This window comes from Cryptomeria japonica, chromosome 4, assembly GCF_030272615.1.
Source record: "Cryptomeria japonica chromosome 4, Sugi_1.0, whole genome shotgun sequence".
NCBI lineage: Eukaryota > Viridiplantae > Streptophyta > Pinopsida > Cupressales > Cupressaceae > Cryptomeria > Cryptomeria japonica.
The window spans coordinates 760,462,538-760,485,410 of record NC_081408.1 but is presented as its reverse complement, the minus strand read 5'-3'; the positions used below and the strand labels follow the sequence as shown (position 1 = coordinate 760,485,410).

Sequence of the window (22,873 nt, the reverse complement as noted above, 5' to 3'; positions counted from 1 at the left end):
TTTATATGTTTTTAAAAATTGTGCATCCTATTTTGGATCAGTAGAAATGTCGTTACCTTCCATCTGGCAACGATTCTACTTGAAGATACAGGAAATACTTCTTTAAATGTTCGCCTTGATGCTACTGTCCTAGATAAGGTCAGCACTTTAAATATTGATTGGAATCTGCAATCGTTGAACTGTAAGTGGCTTAATCTTGTTGGATACCTTAAGCATGAGAACTGTTGTTGGAAGCCGACGCCCTCAGATTGAAACAGTCCTAGAAAATGAAGAAATTGTCAGAGGAGAAAGTGTTCCTGCACTTGCGGCTGAGAAAATTTATGTCGCCGTTGGAAAGGATTTGCATGAGAGCGCCTCTGCACTCAAATGGGCGCTCAAAAACTTACAAGCAGCGCCAATAGTCCTCCTTCATGTTTATGTTCCACCTCTCTTTATACCTTCCGGAAGTAAGTATTTGAACGACCAGATAACTTTGATATGAAAATATGGAGATCTGTTTGTTTTTATTTGATGAATTTGGAGTTATGCGATTGCAGCGGGGAATATGCCTGTAAATCAAGTAAGGAGAGAAGCGAAGGAGGCCTACGAGAAGAATGAAAAGAGGGACACTGACAATTGCATGAACAAATATTTACAGGTTTGCAACCGAGCCAAGGTACGAATCTCACGGACACTACAAAAGGACTTTTTTCTTTTTTTGAGATGAATTGTGTACACGTGACTGTTCAAATCCGTAAATGTTTAACAGGTGAAAGCAGATACTTTGATTGTTTCCAAACTTGATGTTTCCAAAGGAATAGTTGAAGAAGTTTGGAAGAGAGGTATCACGAAACTTGTCATGGGAACAACTTCCACACGCGGTGTGTAGAAATTCTATTGCAGTCACTGATTATTAATCTCCTATCTCATAAAAATTATTTAACTGCTGAAAATAAATTTACAGCTGAATATCGAAAAATAACACAACTGCAACTTCACTAAAAATACGGAAAGAAATAAGCAATACAAGGACACAATATTTTTGGACAATCGTCCCTGGAAAAATCCCTAAGGGAAAACCAGTTCTACAAATGGAAAATATATTAATCTTCAGCAATATAAGAATTACAAAAGAATTCCTTGCCTCTTACTGGCAGAACTCCGACAAACTCCTAATATCTCCTGCTGATATCCTCCACTGCTATATCAACGCTATCACTGCGCCTCTTGCTAACACTGCAAGACTATTTGCTATCATTGCAAGTTCTTTTCAAGACTTCTTATTTTCCAAATGACCCATGACCCCTTTTTATACTACTCTGTTGGAAAACCAACGACCAAGATTAATTCAAACCAACGACTGAGATTAAGACAACTCAATAACCAATAACTAATTTTGGCTATGAGGTGTCACCTAAAAAGAGCCACTATTAAATAACAATTGTTTTTATCCTAACAATACTTGTTTGACAAAAACAACCATTTTCTAATTCTAGGTCAGGACGAATAGCTATCCAAAACTACCCATAACTAATGCTGTTATTTCTGGGTAAGGACGAACAGCTGTCCAAGCTACCCATAATTAACACTCCCTCTTAGCGAGGAAGCTGTTCTGCACGACACCCATCTTATCTCTGAAGAAGATGAATTTTTCCTTCCCCAATGCCTTTGTCAGAATGTCTGCTACCTGCTCCTCTGTAGGTATGTACTGTAGCTAAACAATCCCCCTCTGTACACAATCCCTGATGAAGTGATACCTGATGTCTATATGTTTCGATCTATCACGAAACACTGGATTCTCAGTCAACTTGATGCAACTTTGATTGTCGCAGTGTATCACCATAGTCTCAACCTTCTGACCAAACAAGGCTACTAGCAACTTCCAAAGCCATATAGCTTCACACGTCGCCATGCCGGCTGCTATGTATTCTGCTTTTGATGAACTCAAGGCCACAGATTTTTGCTTCCTGCTAAACCAAGAAACAACTCCTGATCCCAAGCTGAAACAACATTCTGAAGTACTCCTTTTGCCTGTTGTACTGCCTACCCAATCTGCGTCAGTATAGCCTATCAACTTAATACCTTCACCTCGAACATATCTGATCCCGTACTCAACTGTACCATGAAGATAACGCAACACATGCTTAGCTTCTGTCCAATGCACTCTCTTTGGCTCTACCATGAACTGACTAAGAGAGTTTACTGCAAAGGCTATATCTAGCCTGGTGTTGACCAAATACATGAGCGAACCAATCAGCTGCCTATATAGGGTGGGATCAACATCCTTTTCCTTGGATGCATCTACCTTCCTCCAATTAGTGATCATGGGTGTAGACATGGCTTTGCAATCTTCCATCTCGAATCTCTTCAAGATTTCAATGCAATATTTCCCTTGACCAAGGAAAATCTCTCCATCAGTCTCCACACCTCCATGCCTAGAAAGTAGTGCATAAGTCCCAAATTCTTCATCTCAAACTCTTCTGCAAGGTCCCTCTTGTAATCCTCTATGAGCCCTTGCGCACCAGTAAGAAACAAGTCATCCACATATAGAACAAGAACGAGAACCTCACCCCCAACCACCAAGTAGTAGAAGTTCGCATCAGCCTCACTCTTCACAAAGCCCATTTCCTGCAAGTATGTATCAATGCGCTCATACCACGCTCTGGGAGCCTACTTGAGTCTGTATAAGGCTTTCTTTAATCTGCACATGTGGGTCTCTTTGCTGTGTGCTATAAAGCCTTCTGGTTGTTCTATGTATACCTCCTCCTTCAATTCTCCATTAAGGAATGTTGTCTTGACATCCATTTGATGGATCTGCCATCCCATTTGTGCTACAAATGAGATTATAGCTCATATAGAAGTATACCTGGCCACAGGAGCAAATGTCTCCTCATAGTCTATTCCATCCTTCTAATAGAACCCCTTGGCCACAAACCTCACCTTATATTTCTCGATGCTACCATCTGCACCATGCTTTATCTTGAAGATCTAGCGTGATCCAACTACTACTCTATCAGTTGGTCTAGGCACTACCTCTCATACAACATTCTGCATTATTGAGTTATATTCCTCAACCATAGCATCGTGCCATACCTAATGCTTTGCAGCTTCCTGATAGATGGAAGGTTCACTATCTACCAACTGGCTGACTAATGCCACATAGTCATTGAACTTGGCTGGTTGTCTCCTCTATCTTATACTCTTCCTAGGAGCTCCCACAGACTCCTGAGTATCCCTTTGTATGTCTTCAACCTCATGGTTCCTACTGCCAACTGTAGAGGATGAAATATCAACCTCTATATCATCTAGATGCATATCCTACTGCACCAATTGCTCCATACTCTGTGAATCTTCACTACCTGAGTCTATACTTGTACTAGTAACTGTACTTGAGCTTTGCTGTCCTTGACTTAGACTTGTAGCTTTCGTTGGCTGCTCACTCCGATCATCTGCTAGCAAATCTATGGACCTTCTAAACGCCTTGTCCTCCATGAACTTGACATCACGTCTGACAATAATTCTTCTAGTCCCTGGAATGAATATCCTATATGCCTTTGAAGTTTCATTATACCCAACAAAGTACCCCTTCTCTATAGTTTGATCTAACTTGGTACTTGTGTCTCCAGGAATAAGACAATATGCCAAACTCCCAAATATCCTGAAGTGACCAACATTTGGCTTCTTCCCCGTGAAAGCTTCCTCTGGTGTCATTTTCCCTAATACCTTGTGTGGAACCCTATTTTGAATGTAGACTATTGTACTACATGCTTCTGACCATAAGTAGCGGGGCATGTCCTGGTCATGTAGCATAGCCCTTGCTGCCTCTGAAATAGAATGGTTCTTCCTCTCAGCAAGTCCATTCTGCTGTGGATTGTAAGGAATTGTCCACTCTCTCTTGATTCCTTCTCTGGTACAAAAATCCTGGAAGTCATTTCCTTTGTACTCGCCTCCATTGTCTGATCGAAGAACCTTTATCTTCCTTCCTGTTGAGTTCTCCACAAGAGCCTTGAACTCTTGGAAGCGACTGAAAACCTCATCCTTGGTCTTCAAGAAGTATATCCAGGTCTTCCTAGAGAAATCATCAATAAAGGTAACATAATACTCATATCTTCTGAGAGACTTTGTCGACATTAGTCCACATACATCTGAATGTACTAGATTAAGAACACCCGTAGATCTGGTGTCACTCCTTGAAAAAGATGCTTTCACAAACTTTCCCAACACACATCCCTTACATACATCATCATGCTCCATGCTCACCTCTAGAACACCTGTCACCGTCTCACAAAGCAATCTAAGTGCTCCATGATGAATATGGCCCATCCTCCTATGCCATAGCTCTCCAAGATCTCTAGGGTTACTGCTGCTCATGAGTGCCTTAGGAGTATCAAACTGCAACCTATAAAGGCAACTACTCCTAACTCCAATAGATACGGGTGATTTCCAATCTTTATGCTTAATCAAAACATGCATCCCTCTAAAGAGAACATTATACCCTTTATCCTGAAGGATAGATACAGAAACCAAATTCATACCTAAGCCTAGCACATGCAACACATCATGAAGAGGAATTACCTTTCTATTCTCCCTCTGAAGCTGAACAGTCCCTTTCCCAACTAAGTTGAGCTTGGACAAGTTCCCCATAGAGATTTGGATTTTGGTGTTCTCCTCCTTGTAGCTAGAGAAGTACTCTCGAACTCCTGTCATATGAAATGATGCCCCACTGTCTATATACTAGACACTCTGTGAGGTTGAGCTAATCGTACAAGCTATGAGTGCAAACTCATCCTCCAATCTACTAGAAAGCTCCTCTGCACTTGTTGAAGCTGCCACTTAGTTCTTGCCCTTCTTATCTTTCTTCCTTTGTGGGCAATTGCTGACATAGTGGCCAAACTCGTGACAACCAAAGCACTTGACCTTAGATAGGTCCTTCTTCTTCTTTTCAATTTGTGAATTTGCTCCTTTGCTAGATCCCTTCTTTGTTTTCCCCTTTCTTGCTAGGGCAACATTTTCTTGTTCTACCTCACTTTTCTGACTCTTGTTGTTGGCTCCATTGACAAGACTTAGTCTAAGCTCCTCTTGAGTGAAATCACTCCATAGTCGATCCTAGCTAGGTAAGGTGTCTTGTCCATTAATAACTTGAACAAAGACATCCCATTGCTTAGTAGACCTATTTAGGGCTATTCTTACTAGTGCGTCTTCATTTGGCTTATCTCCAATAGTTGCTAACTCATCCTTGACAAGTCTAAGCCTGGTGAGGTAACTTGTAACATCTTCTCCCTTGTTCATTTGGGTATTCCTCAATTTTTCTCTGAGAATCAGCTTCTGGTTAGTGGTAGCATTCTGGTACAGATTCAAAATGGCATCCCACATCTTCTTCGCTGTATCTAACTCTGCGATATGTGGAACAAGATGGTCCTTGACACCATCAAGGATTATCCTCCTCGCCTTGGCATCATCCTTCTTGTATGCTGCAAGTTGTACTGGATCTATAGGTACAGCTACAGTACTGGTAACATATTCCTTGATACCATTCTCTTCCAGCAATAGAGAAATTCTGGCTTTCTAGACACCAAAATTTGAGGCACCATCCAATCTATCCTGATCTCTCAAACCTGCTGAGGCCATCTCAAAGAAATAAAGGAAAACAATAACTCAAAAGAGGTCAAACTCAAATTTCTTTCCTTTGCTTAGGGTAAACATTTTCTACCCTCAACAAAGCTTTGATACCATGTAAAAATTTTATTGCAGTCACTGATTATTAATCTCCTATCTCATAAAAATTATTTAACTGCTGAAAATAAATTTATAGCTGAATATCGAAAATAACACAACTGCAACTTCACTAAAAGTACGGAAAGAAATAAGCAACACAAGGACACAATATTTTTGGACAATCGTCTCTGGAAAAACCCCTAAGAGAAAACCAGTTCTACAGATGGAAAATATATTAATCTTCAGCAGTATAAGAATTACAAAAGAATTCCTTGCCTCTTATTGGCAGAACTCCGACAAACTCCTAATATCTCCTGCTGATATCCTCCACTGCTATACCAACGCTATCACTGCGCCTCTTGCTAACACTGCAAGACTATTTGCTATCACTGCAAGTTCTTCTCAAGACTTCTTATTTTTCAAATGACCCATGACCCTTTTTTATACTACTTTATTGGAAAACCAACGGCCAAGATTAATTCAAACCAACGGCTGAGATTAAGACAACTCAATAACCAATAACTAATTTTGGCTATGAGGTGTCACCTAAAAAGAGCCACTATTAAATAACAATTGTTTTTATCCTCACAATACTTGTTTGACAAAAACAACCATTTTCTAATTCTAGGTCAGGATGAACAGCTGTCCAAAACTACCCATAACTAATGCTGTTATTTCTGGATAAGGACGAACAGCTGTCCAAGCTACCCATAATTAACACGGTGGCCTGTCTAAGTATGCACAACAATAATCTGGTCCGTAACGTCATCTATTTTTGTCAATATTGATAGACTTTAACATATTTAAAAAAAAAACTGCAGGAGGCTGAAGATTCAAGGGCCAGGGAAAGCGGATTATATCCGAAAGCACGCGATCAACTCCTGCGACGTGTTGATCGTATGTAAAGATAAGCTTGTGTCAGAGGGGAAAGGTTGTGCTGTGGAAAACGGTCAGTGATCTATCCATTTCTGTAAAAAAAAAATTTCACTTGGATATTACAGCCGTAGTTTATAAATGCGGTATTTATTTTCTTATTTGAAATTCGAAACGATTGGGAAAAATTTCAGAGGATTTTAGCCGATCTTTCTCATTGGAGCCAAACCTCCAACGATGCTTGAGCCGCTCCAGTGAAACTTCCCCTAATTTTCCACTGGCTGGAGATTCTCCGGCAGCTTCGACAGAGGATGTGAATGATGTCCAGTCTGAGTCTCAATTATCTCCAGTATTTCCTCCCCCTCTTAAAGATCAATTTCATTCCTTCAAAGTTTTCTCAATTTTCATATCTTTCTTCTAAAAGATTCATAGCAGTTGTTAACTGTGATCTTGGAAAGATGTAAATATATTCTTACAAATGTTAGAAATTGAATGCAGGAGGAGAGTACAGAAATCGAAATCCTGAAATTTCAGTTAATGGAGGCGTTAGAGGTGGCAGAGAATGCAAAAAGAGAATTGCAAAGGGAGACCATACAACGGATGAAAGCACAGGCGGCTGCCATGAAAACAAATCGCAAGGTATGGCACTGCTTTTTCTTTCCTGTGATTTAAGATGCAATTTTGTTTTCTACTGTAGTAAATTGCTTAAACTTCCTTGCATTTACCAGCTTAAAGATTATGAAGGCGCCCTGGAAGAAGCTATGGAAGAGAAGGAAAGCGCGATATTAGAATCAAAACTTAAAGAAGACAAGTGGAGATCACTGGTTAACCAGTTTTCAAATGAACGGGACGAAGCTTTCCATGAACTAGAAGTAGCACGGGAGAAGTTCGCAGCGATGGAGAAGCAAAACCACGCCTTTTGCAAGAAAAGGAGGCTCAAATTAAGCAACTTCAAGACTCCTTGCGTTCTCGGCCTGAGTATGGAAACGCCTTCCTCCTCTAATACCCTTCAAATAAGGGAATATTCCTTTGACGAAATTAAAGCGGCAACCTGCAATTTCTCTGACAGTTTAAATCTCGGAGTCGGTGGCTACGGCAACCTTTTCAGAGGCAAAATAGGACAAACAAGGGTTGCAGTCAAAACCCTCAGGAAGGACAGTTTACAGTGCTGGCAGGAGTTCCAACGCGAGGTATAAACCTAAAGATAATTTAAAATATCGTAGTTTTTGTTCTTTCTTGATTTCTTAGGGCTTTTTTAAAACCTTCTATTTGCAGGTCAATATTTTAAGAGGCATTCAACATCCGAATTTGGTGACGATTTTAGGAAACTGCTTCGAGCGAGGTTGTATAATCTATGAGCAAATGCCACACGGATGCCTGGCAGATCGTGTGAGCTGCGAAACCGGCGCTCCACCGCTCTCTTGGCAGGACAGAACTCGCATTGCCATGGAAGTTTGCTCCTCTGTACAATTCTTACACAGTTCAAAGCCATATCCAATCGTCCACCGCCATCTTAAGCCCGAAAATATACTCCTCGACGAGAATGATGTAAGCAAAACCAGTAACTTTGGCCTCGCTCGCCCTCTATCAGAAGTTGTACAGGGAGAACCAGAGCCAAGACGCACATTTTTGTACATGGATCCAGAGTATATGAGCAGCGGCAAATACACAACCAAATCTGATGTATACAGGGTCGGAGTAATAATCCTTCAGCTTCTTACAGGGAAATCAGCGCTGGGACTGGTAAATGAGGTAGAAAGTGCTCTTGACATTGGAGAACTCAAGCAGATTTTGGATTCTTCAGCAGGTGAATGGCCTTATGCGCACGCTACTCAAGTGGCTGAACTTGCATTACTCTGCACGGAACCGGTAAGAGAGAAAAGGCCTGATCTTGAGCCAACTGTCATGAAAATGCTCGAAAAGCTTCATAACATTGCAATCGCTGAAATTGACGCCGACAGGCCTCGCACAGCTGAGGTTACAGATGTTCCTAGCTGCTTCTTCTGTCCAATATTGAAGGTAAAGTTCGCTTTGTACACTTGTTTCGCTTCAGTCAAAGTTCGAAGTTTCGTTTCTTTTTTGAAACAACAATTGACTTTGTCAGGAAATTACTGTTCCATAAAAAACTTTTACTTAATTTGCAGGAAATTATGCAAGATCCTTGTGTTGCAGCAGACGGGTTTACATACGAAAGGGAGGCCATGGAAGAATGGTTTTATCAAGGACACGACACATCGCCCATGACAAATGTAAAGCTTGAGCATATGAGTCTGATATCTAACCATTCGTTAAGATCAGCCATTTTACAGTGGCAAGAAAGACACGTTTAACTGCAAATCTGATGAAACTCCTTGCAATTTAGGTTATTCTTAATATACATTCAGTTTAACTGCAAATTTTTGTAGGAGAAATATCTATTATTATTGAAATTGCAAAATAGTTATTGATTCTTTTATTTATAAGAGTACATTATTAAGTAAATCTAGATTCTAGTGGCAAGAGATTGTATACCAATTAGTATAAGATCTTCATTTAAAATGTAAAAGTATTTAATATCTACAATCATATTTTCAACTTCAGATTTTGAAGAGTGTTCTTTACACATTGTAAATCTTATTTCTTTTTCATGAGGTTGACACATTTATGTAAATTGTATTTTGAAAGTGGTAGATGTCTAAAAAAAAAATTGTAATAAAATTAATATCTAATTTTAAGAATTCTTTAGATAGAAAAATTGTAGTGGGACTCTATATAAATGTAATAGTTTTTAGTTATTAAATGAGAGCACAAAGAGAGAGCATTTTTATGTTGTTACAAAAGTTTTATTCTTTAATTTATTTTTATTTTATTTTTCTATATATTTTGTCTTTCTTGTATGACTCACTATCTTAACACAATAATATGTATCTTTTTTTATTTGTTGTTGCACAAAATATCTTATGTTTTTACTTATTTCATTAAATTGGTTTCAATGTAAGTTTTGAATTTTTTTTTTGTCAAGATCAATTATGGAGAGTATGAGCAACAAATTTACTCAATCTCCAATCTTTATTTTTAATGAAAAATTATTATTTATACATAATCAGTATGAAGAGATTATTTTTTCTTTCAAGGTGTGTCAAATTTAATGAAAAATGTGTTTCCTAATCCATTTGACTAAGATACAATACATAAGAAAACATAAAAAAAGACATGTTAATAGAATAAAAATGAGGATGCGAAAACCTTTTTCTTTATTTAATGGACTTGGGAGAATTCCCTATAGAATCTAAATAAGCATACAAGGGTCTATAAACCACATATAAAGGTAAAAGAAATGTTAAAATCATAAAGATAAATTCTTGAAAGAGATTTTTAAAATTTAGATAGGAAAGATTTCAATTCTATATAGATGTATTTTTAGCCATGTAATAGGTGTGGTATGTTTAATTAGCTACCATGATGAAATACTAGACAACCAAGGTGTAATTTCTTGAGGTGAAATATCAACATAAATATGATTTTAAATTTACTTGATGACCTTTTTCATGGAAAATAATATTAGGTTTCAATATTCAACTTAGATCTTATAAAACCAATATAATTTGGTTATTATTTATATTATTTATTATCATTACATTCTAAATGGTAACTTAACAAATAATTAATTTACTTCATGGTTTTTTCCTTTTTATAGTAGAATCTAAATGTACATTCAAAATAGATTCTATATTCATTAGATATAAAAACGCTAAACTGTAATGAACATACCCATGACAATACAAAATTATCGCTAATATTACGCAACTAAATTTGTGAGTAATGATTATTTAACATAAACTCTTTATGAGATCATACTCTAGCCAAAGGGGTTGCATCCTTTAACCTTTGAAATCAAAGAGATTTCATCATTTGATCTTCTATGAAATTTATGATTTTTTTCCTCAAATCTACACATTCAAACATAAGTACTCAAAAAATATTTTAAAAAGAATTTGGTAAGTATAGATGATTCCCCTTTAAAGGAAACATTCACTCCTTTATATCCATCACATTAATGTTGTTTAAGTAGTAATGTTGATTCAAAAATTCAAATTTAGGTTCAAATTCATGAAAGGTTTTACAGGCGTTGCAGCAAACAATAAAGCATGGTCTTAATATGGCTTGAACTTGGGCTTTAAACAATGGAGGATATAGAGCCTTACCAACTTTTCTTGGCATTTATAATCAACAACTCTTTGAGGCTTTGGATTTTGTGGTTAAGGGGGTGAAATCTCATGCTATTAAATACTTGTGCTAATTTTGGTTCATAATTATAATCCTTAAAGAACATTATGTTGGGTGAGGATTAATTCTAGAGGCCAAGAAAATGAGGAGTGCCAAGATGATATATTTGATAATAATTATTGTTTTGTAGATATTAAGAATGAAGTCATATTATGAGTGTTCAGAATTGGAGAACTAGAGGCACTAGATGTTGGATATTTTTCAACATCTCAAGCTACATTCTAGCTTTGATATGGTGGTTTGCATGACAAGAAACTTTTTGCCTTCTTTATTATGTTATTTCTTTTCTAAAATGCATATATTGTGAAGTTTGTTTTTTAAAAATATGTACGGGATTAAGTGAACTCAATATTGATTATTGCCCAAATAATTTGATAACTATTATTTGAGAAATTATACCCTTTCAGGGCTCATGAGACAACTTGATGAAACAATATATTATTATGAAATAATTTGGAGAATTTAAATTATTAGGGAGTTCAAGGAGGCAGTAATATAAAAACTCATTAATTTAGCTTGGGAGCTACACTATTTTAAGGGTTATGATGTAGCTTTATGGAGTTCCAACTAATACAATATTTGTTTCTTTAATAGTTCTTTTTGTGTGTTGTGTTGGGGGTATATTTGTAAGAACAATGTACTAAAAGGGGGGATTTCTTTTATTAGTATAAGTGCAGAAGAGCCCAAACCTTAGAGATCAGAAACAAACCATCAAAAAACAAAAGGCTATCACAAAAATAGAATGACAGAGTTGCCCAAGAGGTAACCAAAGTTAGGATTGGGTAAAACTTTTACAATTTTATTCCTTTTCTAAACTAGGAAAAACCTTAGTCTAATTAACATCCCTTTTCCTTCTTTGTAATACCGTTAAACCATTATTTTTATCAACATGCAAATATTTAGGTGAAAGAGATAGCGAAACACTATTAATGACCCCAAAAAAAGAAATCAACAAAAAGATGTAGGGAAACAAAATTAAAATGAGAAAGAGTACAATTATTAGGGATAACAAATTTCTTAGAATAAACAATAGAGGAATTCTTAAACCTAATACAAGACAAGCTAGAAGCTACCATTTTTTTCATTTGAAGCTATCTAGCAATAGTAGAAGAAATAGTAGACGAAACATTAATCCCAACATTTGTCATTTTATTGTTAGAAGTATATTAGTTCAAAAAATATCATTTGGAGAAACAACAAAGGAATTCTGAATACCAACAATAAATAAAGTGTCAATGTAAGATTTAGAAGAATCCCAAATTAGATATGAGGGTGTAAAAGACTTTGAAACACAAGAATCATCCAAGAATACTATAAGATCTTCAATAATAGAATTTTCCCTCCAAGAAGAGGAGGACATGCTAGGGCCACATGAACAATTGGAGGTGAGATGTCTTGTAGCAAAAAAATATCTACATCAAAAAGGAATTCACTCATAACCAATCAACTAGGTGTAAGGATAATTCTTCAATCTCAGAATAATATCCCCCAAGAGAGCTTTAGAGAGATAAATTTATACTAAAATATATTGAAAAAAGCTATGGTAAAAAAAAAGTAGTAGTAGTAGTAGTAGTAGTAGTAGTAGTAGTAGTAGTAGTAGTAGTAGTAGTAGTAGTAGTAGTAGTAGTAGTAGTAGTAGTAGTAGTAGTAGTAGTAGTAGTAGTAGTAGTAGTAGTAGTAGTAGTAGTAGTAGTAGTAGTAGTAGTAGTAGTAGTAGTAGTAGTAATTGTTGTTGTAGTAGTAGTAGTAGTAGTAGTAGTAGTAGTAGTAGTAGTAGTAGTAGTAGTAGTAGTAGTAGTAGTAGGAGTAGGAGTAGCAGCAGCGGCAGCAGCAGTAGTAGTAGTAGTCGTGGTGGTGGTGGTGGTGGTGGTGGTGGCAATAGCAGTAGCAGCAGCAGTAGCAGTAGTAGTAGTAGTAGTTGTTGTTGTTGTGGTGGTGGTGGTGGTGGTGGCAATAGCAATAGCAGTAGAAGTAGCAACAATAGTAGTAGCAGTAGCAGTAGTAGAATTATCCACCCATAGAAAATACCCCTAGGCATTCCCAGTAAGGGGAGATAAGGATGTCTCACCCAAACAAGGGAAACATTAATTGATTCCTTAAGAGGGTTAAAGGAAGGCAACCAAGCATGAAGCATGAGAGGGTGTAAAACCGATGTTTAGCTACCACCTTCAAGAATAGTATCTCTGTCAATAGAAGAAAAAAAACTAGCAAAAAAGAAACCCCTATCATAGGGGTAAATCTCAGTCTTACTTTCCACCAAAGGATACCAATGTGTAGAGATTTAGCTATTTAGATATAGTAGAAAATACAAAAGATAGGAAAACCTATAGAATAGGCCTATTTTAGAGAAAAAAATCTCATTATCTATCACTCCATGTCTCAACATGACCTTGCCAGAGATAGGGGACAAAGGCATAGAAATACAAAATGAAGCCCTAACCTAAGAAGTGGTTAACAATATTCTCCTTAACAAGTTTACATAGGTTTTATGATGGGAACTGAGAGAAAAGGGCGATAAACATGGCTAGAACTAATAACATCCTTTCAAGGCAAAGCCCCAAAAAGAGCATCCACAATATCATCTAGAATAATGGAGATACTTAACACCCAACCACCAATAGTAGCCCTATCGTAGGGACCCTACAACAACAATCTTGTAGCTAAAACCAAATTTACAAGGCTCATAACTAGTACTATTAGCAACTTCAACCCCCAAAAAACCAAGGCAAACAACTAAATTCAATGTAGGACAATTGAGTAGGAAGGGGAAATTCAAAAAGTAGGAATGAGGGACCCTTGAGTAGGATCCATTACAATCATGATTTTTGACAATCACTAAGGGGGAAAAGTTATCAGTGGTTATTATATTACATTATTTACCAACTTCCAACATATTATTATGACTGTTACAAGTGGTTATTAAAAATTATACATTTTCTCCTTGGTTTAAATATGTTTATTGTTCATCAATTGATAAGTCAAACATTTTATCCTTCATGGACATGGTTCAAAAATGAAATTTGAGGTGGCTAAAACAACCAAACTCATATGTTGTTGCATGGTTGCAAAAGGAATACAAGGTAATGGTTAATAAATCTATGATAAAATTTTCTAAGATATAATGTTGATGAATGCTTGTAACCTATTATTGGGGAGGCTATGCCAGTTTTAATAGTGAGATCGACATAATGGAAGGGTGAACACTTAAAATATGATTAATAATGTTTGGAAACATAGGTTGATGCCTCTAAGGAATAGAGAATTTTAAATTTATAATAATGAACATTTGGTAGGCTAATGGAAGTTCATGGATGAATAAAAAATATGAGAATATTTATTTTACATTAATTATTAAATCCTATAGTGCTAAATATGATGGAAGGATTGTTGTAAGGAATAAGGAGATGCCAAATGAGATTCTAAATATAATGATAAGTGTATAAATATTGAGAACAGAGACACCTCAAGTAATCCACTTTCAACTAATCTTTGAGAAATGGTGTGTTTTTTGGGATTTTCTACCCTCCTCTAGAACTCATTCAAATCTACATACACCCAGTTGGTATCCATAACTTTTGGTAATGAACTTTCAAACCCATTAAGATGTTTGTACCCTAGGTATTTGAATTTCATGTTTACTATTTCAGCAGGATTTCGATAGAATTTCCTCTCTAGTCAAGCAGTTCTCCAATTCCCAATTCAAAAACCCTAACTTTATGTGAAATAAGCACAATAACAGTTTCAGAAAAACCTACCTTTCCTACAACAATTGTTGCAAAGCTATCTTTGTACGTTGCTCTTGTATCTATGCTTGGTTTCTTCCTTTATAATTAATCTTCCTAATGAAGCTTTTTATGGAAAAGTGTAGGGCATTACTTGGGCCCCTCACAATTAATGCTATGTACTCTTTGATGTCATGACCCTGAAACCTTAGTTATAACCAGGGGACTTGCTAGGTAAGCTATTGTAAAAAATTGAAAGTGATTTGAAATTTCTACATAAGATTTTGACAAACAAAAAATTAAGATTCACAACTATGAACATGATGGAACAATATATTATTATGAAATAATTTGGAGAATTTAAATTATTTGGGAGTTCAAGGAGGCAGTAATATTAAAACTCATTGATTTAGCTTGGGAGCTACACTCTTTTAAGGGTTATGATGTAGCTTTATGGAGTTCCAACTAATACAATATTTGTTTCTTCAATAGCTTTTTTTGGGTGTTGTGTTGGGAGTATATTTGTAAGAACAATTTAATAAGGGGGGAATTTCTTTTATTAGTATAAGTGGGGAAGAGCCCAAACCTTAGAGATCAGAAACAAACCATCAAAAAACAAAAGGTTGTTACAAAAATATAATGACAAAGGTGCCCAAGAGGTAACCAAAGTTAGGACTAGGTAAAACTTTTACAATTTTATTCATTTTCTAAACTAGGAACAACCTTAGTCTAATTAACATCCCTTTTCCTTCTTTGTAATACTATCAAACCATTATTTTTATCAACATGCAAATATTCAAGTGAAAGGGATAGCGAAACACTCTTAACGACCCCAAAAAAGGAATCAACAAAAAGATGTAGGGACACAAAATTAAAGTGAGAAAGAGTACCATTATTAGGGATAACAAATTTCTTAGAATAAACAATAGAGGAAATCTTAAACCTAATACAAGACAAGTTAGAAGCTACCATTTTTTTCGTTTGAAGTTGTCTAGCAATAGTAGAAGAAATAGTAGACGAAACATTAATCCCAACATTTGTCATTTTATTGTTATAAGTATATTAGTCTAAAAAATATCATTTGGAGAGACAACAAAGGAATTCTGAATACCAACAATAAATAAAGTGTCAATGTAAGATTCAGAAGAATCCCAAATTAGAGATGAGGGTGTATAAGACTTTGAAACATAAGAATCGTAAAAAATATGAATGGTTTTGTCGAGGACACGACACATCGCCCATGACAAAAGTAAAGCTTGAGCATATGAGTCTGATATCTAACCATTCGTTGAGATCAGCCATTCTACAGTGGCAAGAAGGACACATTTAACTTTAAAATCTGATGAAATTTCTTTCAATTTAGGGTTATTACTGTTAATATACATTCAGCTTAACTGTAAATTTTGGTGGGAGAAATATCTGTTGTATAGACGAAATGTAAAATTATTGACACTCCTTCGGATTTTGTTCCTGACTACGTCTCTTGGCGTCTGTCCTACATAATTCTGCAAGGGAAGTTATTACAGTTTTAGGGCTAAATATGTCTAGTAATGTCCTTTTGATCTCTTCTTCTGTATGTATGCTGGAGTTTGTCCCTTGTTGCTAAGAGGTCGACTGTTTTGCTCTTTCTGTTCTGGCTTTATACTATATCCAGAATTGTAACTACTGTATGTTTGCTGGATTTCTCCTTTGTCTCTGAGAGGTGGATTGTTTTGCCCCCTTTTTATTTTTTATTATTATAATTTTATACTAATCCAAAAAGTGTAACCAATTCTATTTAATAAAGTTCAGGCATCCATCTTTTATCTTAAGAAAAAGAGTAGAATATTTAAGTAAAAGTAGATTGTAGTGGCTAGAGATTGTATACCAACTAGTAGATCTTCATTTGAAATGTTAAAATATTTAGTATATGTAATAATTTTTTCAACCTCAGATTTTAAAAAGTGTTTTCTTATACATTGTAAATCTTATTTCTTTTTCAAAAGGTTGACAGACTTATGTAAATTGTATTTCAGAAAGGTAATGTGCTTCAAAAATTTGTTATATTTTAATATTTAATTTTAAGAATCTTTTAGATAGAGGAAGTGTGATCCACTCTATATAAATGTAATAGTCTTTAGTTATCAATTAAGAGTATAAAAAGAGCATTTTTCTATTTTTGATTACGATAAATAGGTTTTGAGGGGCCCTGAAACTCCATACGACAAGTTTTGAAGGAACCCAAAACCCTCGGATTTTATCAGGATCCGAAACCCAAAACGGACAACTGCAAATGCTAAATTAAAGAGAAACAACAACCAAAAATCAGCCAAGTAGAAAAATGCTGGCACAAACATAAGATCTAAGTTAACAAACAATAGACCTCAAGAAAAACAATGAGGGGTTGATGCAGAGGTTCTTGGAGTTGAACCTGTTCACCTTCTTGTATTCCTTGTTCTCTTCAACCTGCTAACTCCTCAAGCCCATCCAATGGTACTTGATAAGGGTTTTTCTACCTAGATCTGCAAGCTCTAAACCACATTGGCTTTCCTCCAAGGTATAGCCACTGGTCTTTAACAATCTAACTCCCTATTGAGGATTCCACCTCAATCTCTAAGACCACTCCTAAGGGCTCCAACAACCTCTGTAAAGGGTCTTCATTCACCAACTTTCTCTAGTTGTGTAAAACGAACTTACATAGGGTCTTTGATGTCTTTGAGGGGTTTGATCACCTTCAAGCCTATCACCAATCCTTCTCAACCTCACTATGTCTCTATCGGGCTCCAAATAAGCCTAATGCAATTAGCCCTCCTATTGTGGTTTACAAGGCTTTGTTTCAAATCTTCCCACACAAGGACACAAATAAATTACAAATTTGAGTACCCTTTTCAGAGTTATAAACAACATTACAAAATGGCATCTGGGTTCTCTGTACACAAGGGGTTTCCAAAATTGTCCTATTTTCAAGGGTTAGGTCTACCCGAGTGACTTACAAACTTGGTTTTAAAAGCTTCACCAATCAAAACATCTGCAAAAACCAATCAAGGATTCTGAAAGGATATTCAAGGGGAGTCTCCAACCTTGTATCAACTTTCCTCCTACCAATCCATATGTGCTCTGAAAACGCACATCTTGTGTTGTCCTAGTCTCACCAACTCTTAGCTATGAGCCGAGGGTATCATTATAAAAACACCACAAAGGTCTGCAAAACCAAAAAACCTACTCTAAACATATTTATAGACCCTAACCTAGCATTCCACAAGATTACAACTGGTGTCATTAGTGGATGCTCAGGTTAGAGCCATTTTTTGCTTAAACTCTAGTTTGCAAGGGTTTTACACCTAGTCACAGAGAATGGATTAGACCTCTGCAACCAGACACAATCAAACTTGCTAATATACCTTGTTGGAAAGTAGACTCAACAATATTTCATCCCCTGCAAGTAAAATTCCTCTAACAAGTCCATACTAGACCGTACAATGCAACAAAACAAAGGAAAACAGTTAAAAAAGGGTCAAAACAAGATTTCTTCTTGCAACAAAAACTTTCTTTTGCATTCCAAACTTCCAAGCCTATACAATGATGATGTCTTGGGATTTAAACTACCTGGTTGAGTTGGTTAGAACCAACTTCTTCACTGCCAACATAAAAAATGCAACTTTTACATTTTTTGAACCTTAAGATGTAACTTTGCATTCAAGTGTACTTGGAGGCTCTAAAAAGGCCCTCAATGCATTCTAGGAGACCTAAAACAATGCCTTGCACCCTATTACATGATGACTTTGTTCTAGAGTAGTGCATCTATGAACAACATCAACATTACAACTTTCTAGGCTAATAGCATTCTAAACACAACAAAAGCTTGGACAACTCAACCATGGCTCCATTGAGTCCCAAATGACCTTGGTCCATTATTACAACTTGAAAGACAATAGTAAAATCTTAGAACAAACCAAAATTGCTTGGAGTGATGTGTACCCTGCACCATACTTCCCTGGGACAAAGAACTTAAGTCCCTTGTGTTAAGACGTTTGCAATTTCTACTCCATGCTGAAGAATATCTAATTCAGACATTCACATAGAATCTGATTCAGGTAACCCTACCCACTTTACAAGATAATGTTTGGATACTCTTTTCCCTGTCTTCTTTACTACCTTGGTGTCCAAGATACTTTCCAGCTTGACCAGTTGGCTTGGTGGTAAATCTCTCACCCAATCTTGAGTACCCTGTGATGAAGTGTCCAACTGATGTGTTTGTGATTCTCCCTTGTATGGATAGAGATCACATACATTAAAGATAGGAGAAATACCCAAGGTGGGAGGGAGTTCAACTTCATATGCATTCTATCTATATTTGTGCACCACCTTGAGAGGCCCAATATTCTTCATCAATATCTTGGTAGACCACCCTTTTGGAAGTCTCTACTTGCTTAGATAAACTAGGACCAAATCTCCAATCTTAAATTGCACATTCCTTCTTGTTTTATTAGTACTCACCTTATACTGCTCGGACTTTTATTGTAAGGTCTATCTTACCTTATCATGGACTTCTTTGATTCCTTGTGCAAAATTCTCACCTTGTGCACTCTTGGGTGTCATAGAGCTGATCCTTGTGTTCTAAAATGCCTCTAGGATGAAAATCATACACTATCTCAAAAGGACTTTTAGTTGTACTTCGGTTAACTGAGTCATTGTATGCATATTTTGCCTGACTGATTACCAAATCCCAAGTCTTCCCATGTTGCTTGGTGAGACATCTCAGTAGATTACCCAAAGATCTATTGACTACCTTTGTCTGACCATCTCAATAAGGATGGTAGGCAGATGAGAAAGATAATTTGGTGCCCAACTTCCTCCAAAGTGTCCTCCAAAAGTGGCTTAGGAACTTCACATCTCTATCACTAACTATGTTGATTAGAAGATCATGAATTTTAACTATCTCCTTGAAGAAGAGTCTTCCAATGTAGGTGGCATCATTGGTGCTCTTGCAAGGTATTAAATGTGCCATTTGACTAAACCTATCAACCTGATACAGAGGTTCTTGGAGTTGATCATGTTCACCTTCTTGTCTTCCTTGTTCTTTTCAACCCCCTAACTCCTCAAGCCTATCCAATGGTACTTGATAAGGGTTTTTCTACCTAGACCTCGAAGGTATAAACCACTTTGGCTTGCCTCCAAGGTATAGCCACTGGTATTTAACAATCTAACTCCCTATTGAGGATTCCACCTCAATCTCTAACACCACTCCTAAGGGCTCCAACAACCTGTGCAAAGGACTTCATTCACCAACTCTCTCTAGGTGCGTAAAGTGAACTTACATAGGTTCTTTGATGTCTTTGAGGGGTCTAATCACCTTCAAGCCTATCACCAAGCCTTCTCAACCTCACTATATCTCTACTGGGCTCCAAATAAGCCTAATGCAATTAACCCTCCTATTGTTGTTTACATGGCTTAGTTTCAAATCTTCCCACATAAGGACACAAATAAATTACTAATTTGAGTACCCTTTTCACAGTTATAAACAATATTGTAAAATGGCATCCGGTTCTCCATACATAAGGGGTTTCCAAAATTGTCCCATTTTCAAGGGTTTAGGCCTACCTGGGTGACTTACAAACTTGGTCTTAAAAGCTTCACTAGTAAAAACATCTGCAAAAACCAATCCAGGATTTTGAAAGGACATTCAAGGGGGTCTCCAACCATGTATCAACTTTCCTCCTACCAATGAATATGTGCTCTAAAAATGCACATCTTCTATTGTCCTAGTCTCACCAACTCCTAGATGTGAGCCTAGGGTATCATTGTAGAAACACCACAAAGGTCTACAAAACAAAAACACCTAATCTTAACATATTTACAGACCCTAACCTATCATTTCACAAGATTACAACTAGTTCCATCAGTGGATGCTCAGGTTAGAGCCATTTTTTGCTTAAACCCTATTTTGCAAGGGTTTTACACCTAGTCACAGAGAATGGAGTAGACCTCTGCAACTAGACACAATCAAAATTGATAATCGACCTTGTTGGAAAGTAGACTCAACAAACTTTCATTCCCTGTAGGTAAAATTCCTCTTACAAGTCCGTACTGGACTGTACAATGCAACAAAACAAAGGAAAACAATTAAAACAGTGTCAAAACAAGATTTCTTCTTACAACAAAAACTTGCTTTTGCATTTCAAACTTCCAACCCCATACAATGATGATGCCTTGGGATTTAAACTACATGGTTCATTTGGTTAGAACCAACTTCTTCACCTCCAACATAAAAAAATGCAACTTTTGCAATGTTGCAAAATGTTGCTTAGCAACTTTTACTTTTTTTGAACCTTAAGATGCAACTTTGCATTCAAGTGTACTTGGAGGATCCAAAAAGGCCCTTAATGCATTCTAGGAGACCTAAAACAATGCCTTTCACCTTATTACATGATGACTCTGTTCTAGAGTAGTGCATCTATGAACAACATCAACATTACAACTTTCTAGGCTAATAACATCCTGAACACAACAAAAGCTTGGAAAAGTCAACCATGGCTCCATTGAGTCCCAAATGGTTGGTCCATTATTACAACTTGAAAGAAAACACAAAAACTTAGAACAAACCAAAATTTCTTGGAGTGATGTGTGCCCTACACCAGGGGTTTTCAGACAACTTCAACCAACAAGAATGGTTTTCCCAGACTTCCTCAACCTATAATAAAATCTCTGAGCCATGGAGAACCACATAGCCCAGTCCTAACCAAAAATTAGCATCGGCCAAACTTTATCCTTGAAAACTACTAGTATCCAGCTTGTCCCTACAAAAAGTAAAAAAAGTAGGGTTTTTCCAAGCTCCCTCAACCATGAAAGTAGGTTTTACAGGGCTCCCATAACTAGAAGTAGGGTTTTTTCGGGCTCCCCTAACCTTTAACGAGGGTTTTACAAGTCTCCTGCAACCTTATAGTTGATCCACCAAATACCACTTGTAGCTCCTGTAAACAAAGACAACACCTGACTCTGCCTCTATAGAAGAGAGTTCATCCCTAGAGCAAACCATCTCCACCTCGATAGAAGAAGGTGTCACCTCAATAGACTGAACCAAGGAAAACCAAAGGTGTTGAGAAAGAGGCATAGGAGTCAAAATATAAGGAGAACAAATACTATACCCCATCGACAGAAAAAATAAGGGTTTTAAAATGGCTCCCTTAACTTTCCTTTGGAACAAGGAAATGGGGGTATACATAAAGAACCCATAATTAGAAAACACCACCCCATGGGGTTTTAACAGGCTCCCCAAACCACAATAATTGGGTTTTAGAATGGCACCCAGAACCATAACATAAAAGGTCGCACCAAACACCCAAGAATAGAGGACAAACAAAAACCCCCGAACCCTCAACAAATCCCAAGGCACTAAGAAAATAGATCTTTCTATCGAGAAAGAAACTACCCAGAACAACCCCCTGCACCTAGACAAAGAAAAACCAGCAAAACACATCTCCACTTTAATAGGATATGGAGTCACCTCGATAGACCATTCTAAGTAAAACCCTTGACAAGGAAGACAGAGAAGATACCTGGGAAAGTAAACACCACTAGGGCCAACGACCACCGTGGAGGAAGGAAGCCAACTCCCACCGAAAACATAGATGAAAAGCCTACCCAAAAAGGCCAAAGGAGCTTGCATGAAGAAGCAAAGCACGACAAGCATGGAATATTTTAAACCAGAACCACCGGATGGGAAAGGCAACCACAAACTGCTACACATCGATAGATCCCAGTCTCTCCTGAGGCACCCACTGATGAGCTCACACAAGCAAGAAGGGAAAGTAGAGCCCTCAAGCAATGCATGCTGGGAATCAGACGTAGTGCTCCCATAGCCTCCAATCACAACCCCAACCATAACCGCCACTACTGCGACCACCTTAGACACAAAAAACCCACCTCCACCTCCTCCTCTACCTTAGAAACCCTATCCCTCGAACCTTGTTCACTGCCTCTCTTGCTCATTTTATCTTATTCATTGACAATCCAAGATGGCTGGCACAAGGCAAAGAAAGTCATTTCAATGTGGGATTAAAGAGCACTTTTATGTTTCTACAAAAGTTTTATATAATAAATTTATATTTTTTCATTTTTTTTAGTTATCAATTAAGATTATAAAGAGAGAATTTTTATGTTGCCACAAAACTCTTATTCAATAAATTTTATATTTTTTAGCTTTTTTTTGTGTGTGTTGTTCATTATATCCATACAATAATATGCAATTTTTCTTTGTTGTTGCACAAATCATCTTGGGTTTTTGTTTATTTCATTAAAATTGTATCAAATTCAAGTTTTAAATTTTTTTAATCTATTAT

The 22,873-nt window shown here is 36.8% G+C and overlaps 1 protein-coding gene across 1 annotated transcript in view; it reads left to right on the top strand.

Annotated features, from left to right (window-relative positions):
* Positions 1–214: 214 nt before the first annotated feature.
* The window catches only part of LOC131045396 (U-box domain-containing protein 33), a 54,732-nt gene continuing 32,073 nt past the window's right edge, over positions 215–22,873 (top strand). Inside the window, exons 1-9 of the mRNA XM_057978982.2 lie at positions 215–446; positions 537–655; positions 749–864; positions 6,516–6,643; positions 6,762–6,916; positions 7,066–7,206; positions 7,296–7,757; positions 7,843–8,586; positions 8,712–8,891. Coding sequence (XP_057834965.2) covers positions 215–446; positions 537–655; positions 749–864; positions 6,516–6,643; positions 6,762–6,916; positions 7,066–7,206; positions 7,296–7,757; positions 7,843–8,586; positions 8,712–8,891 — 2,277 coding nt within the window. The remainder of the gene's footprint in view (positions 447–536; positions 656–748; positions 865–6,515; positions 6,644–6,761; positions 6,917–7,065; positions 7,207–7,295; positions 7,758–7,842; positions 8,587–8,711; positions 8,892–22,873) is intronic.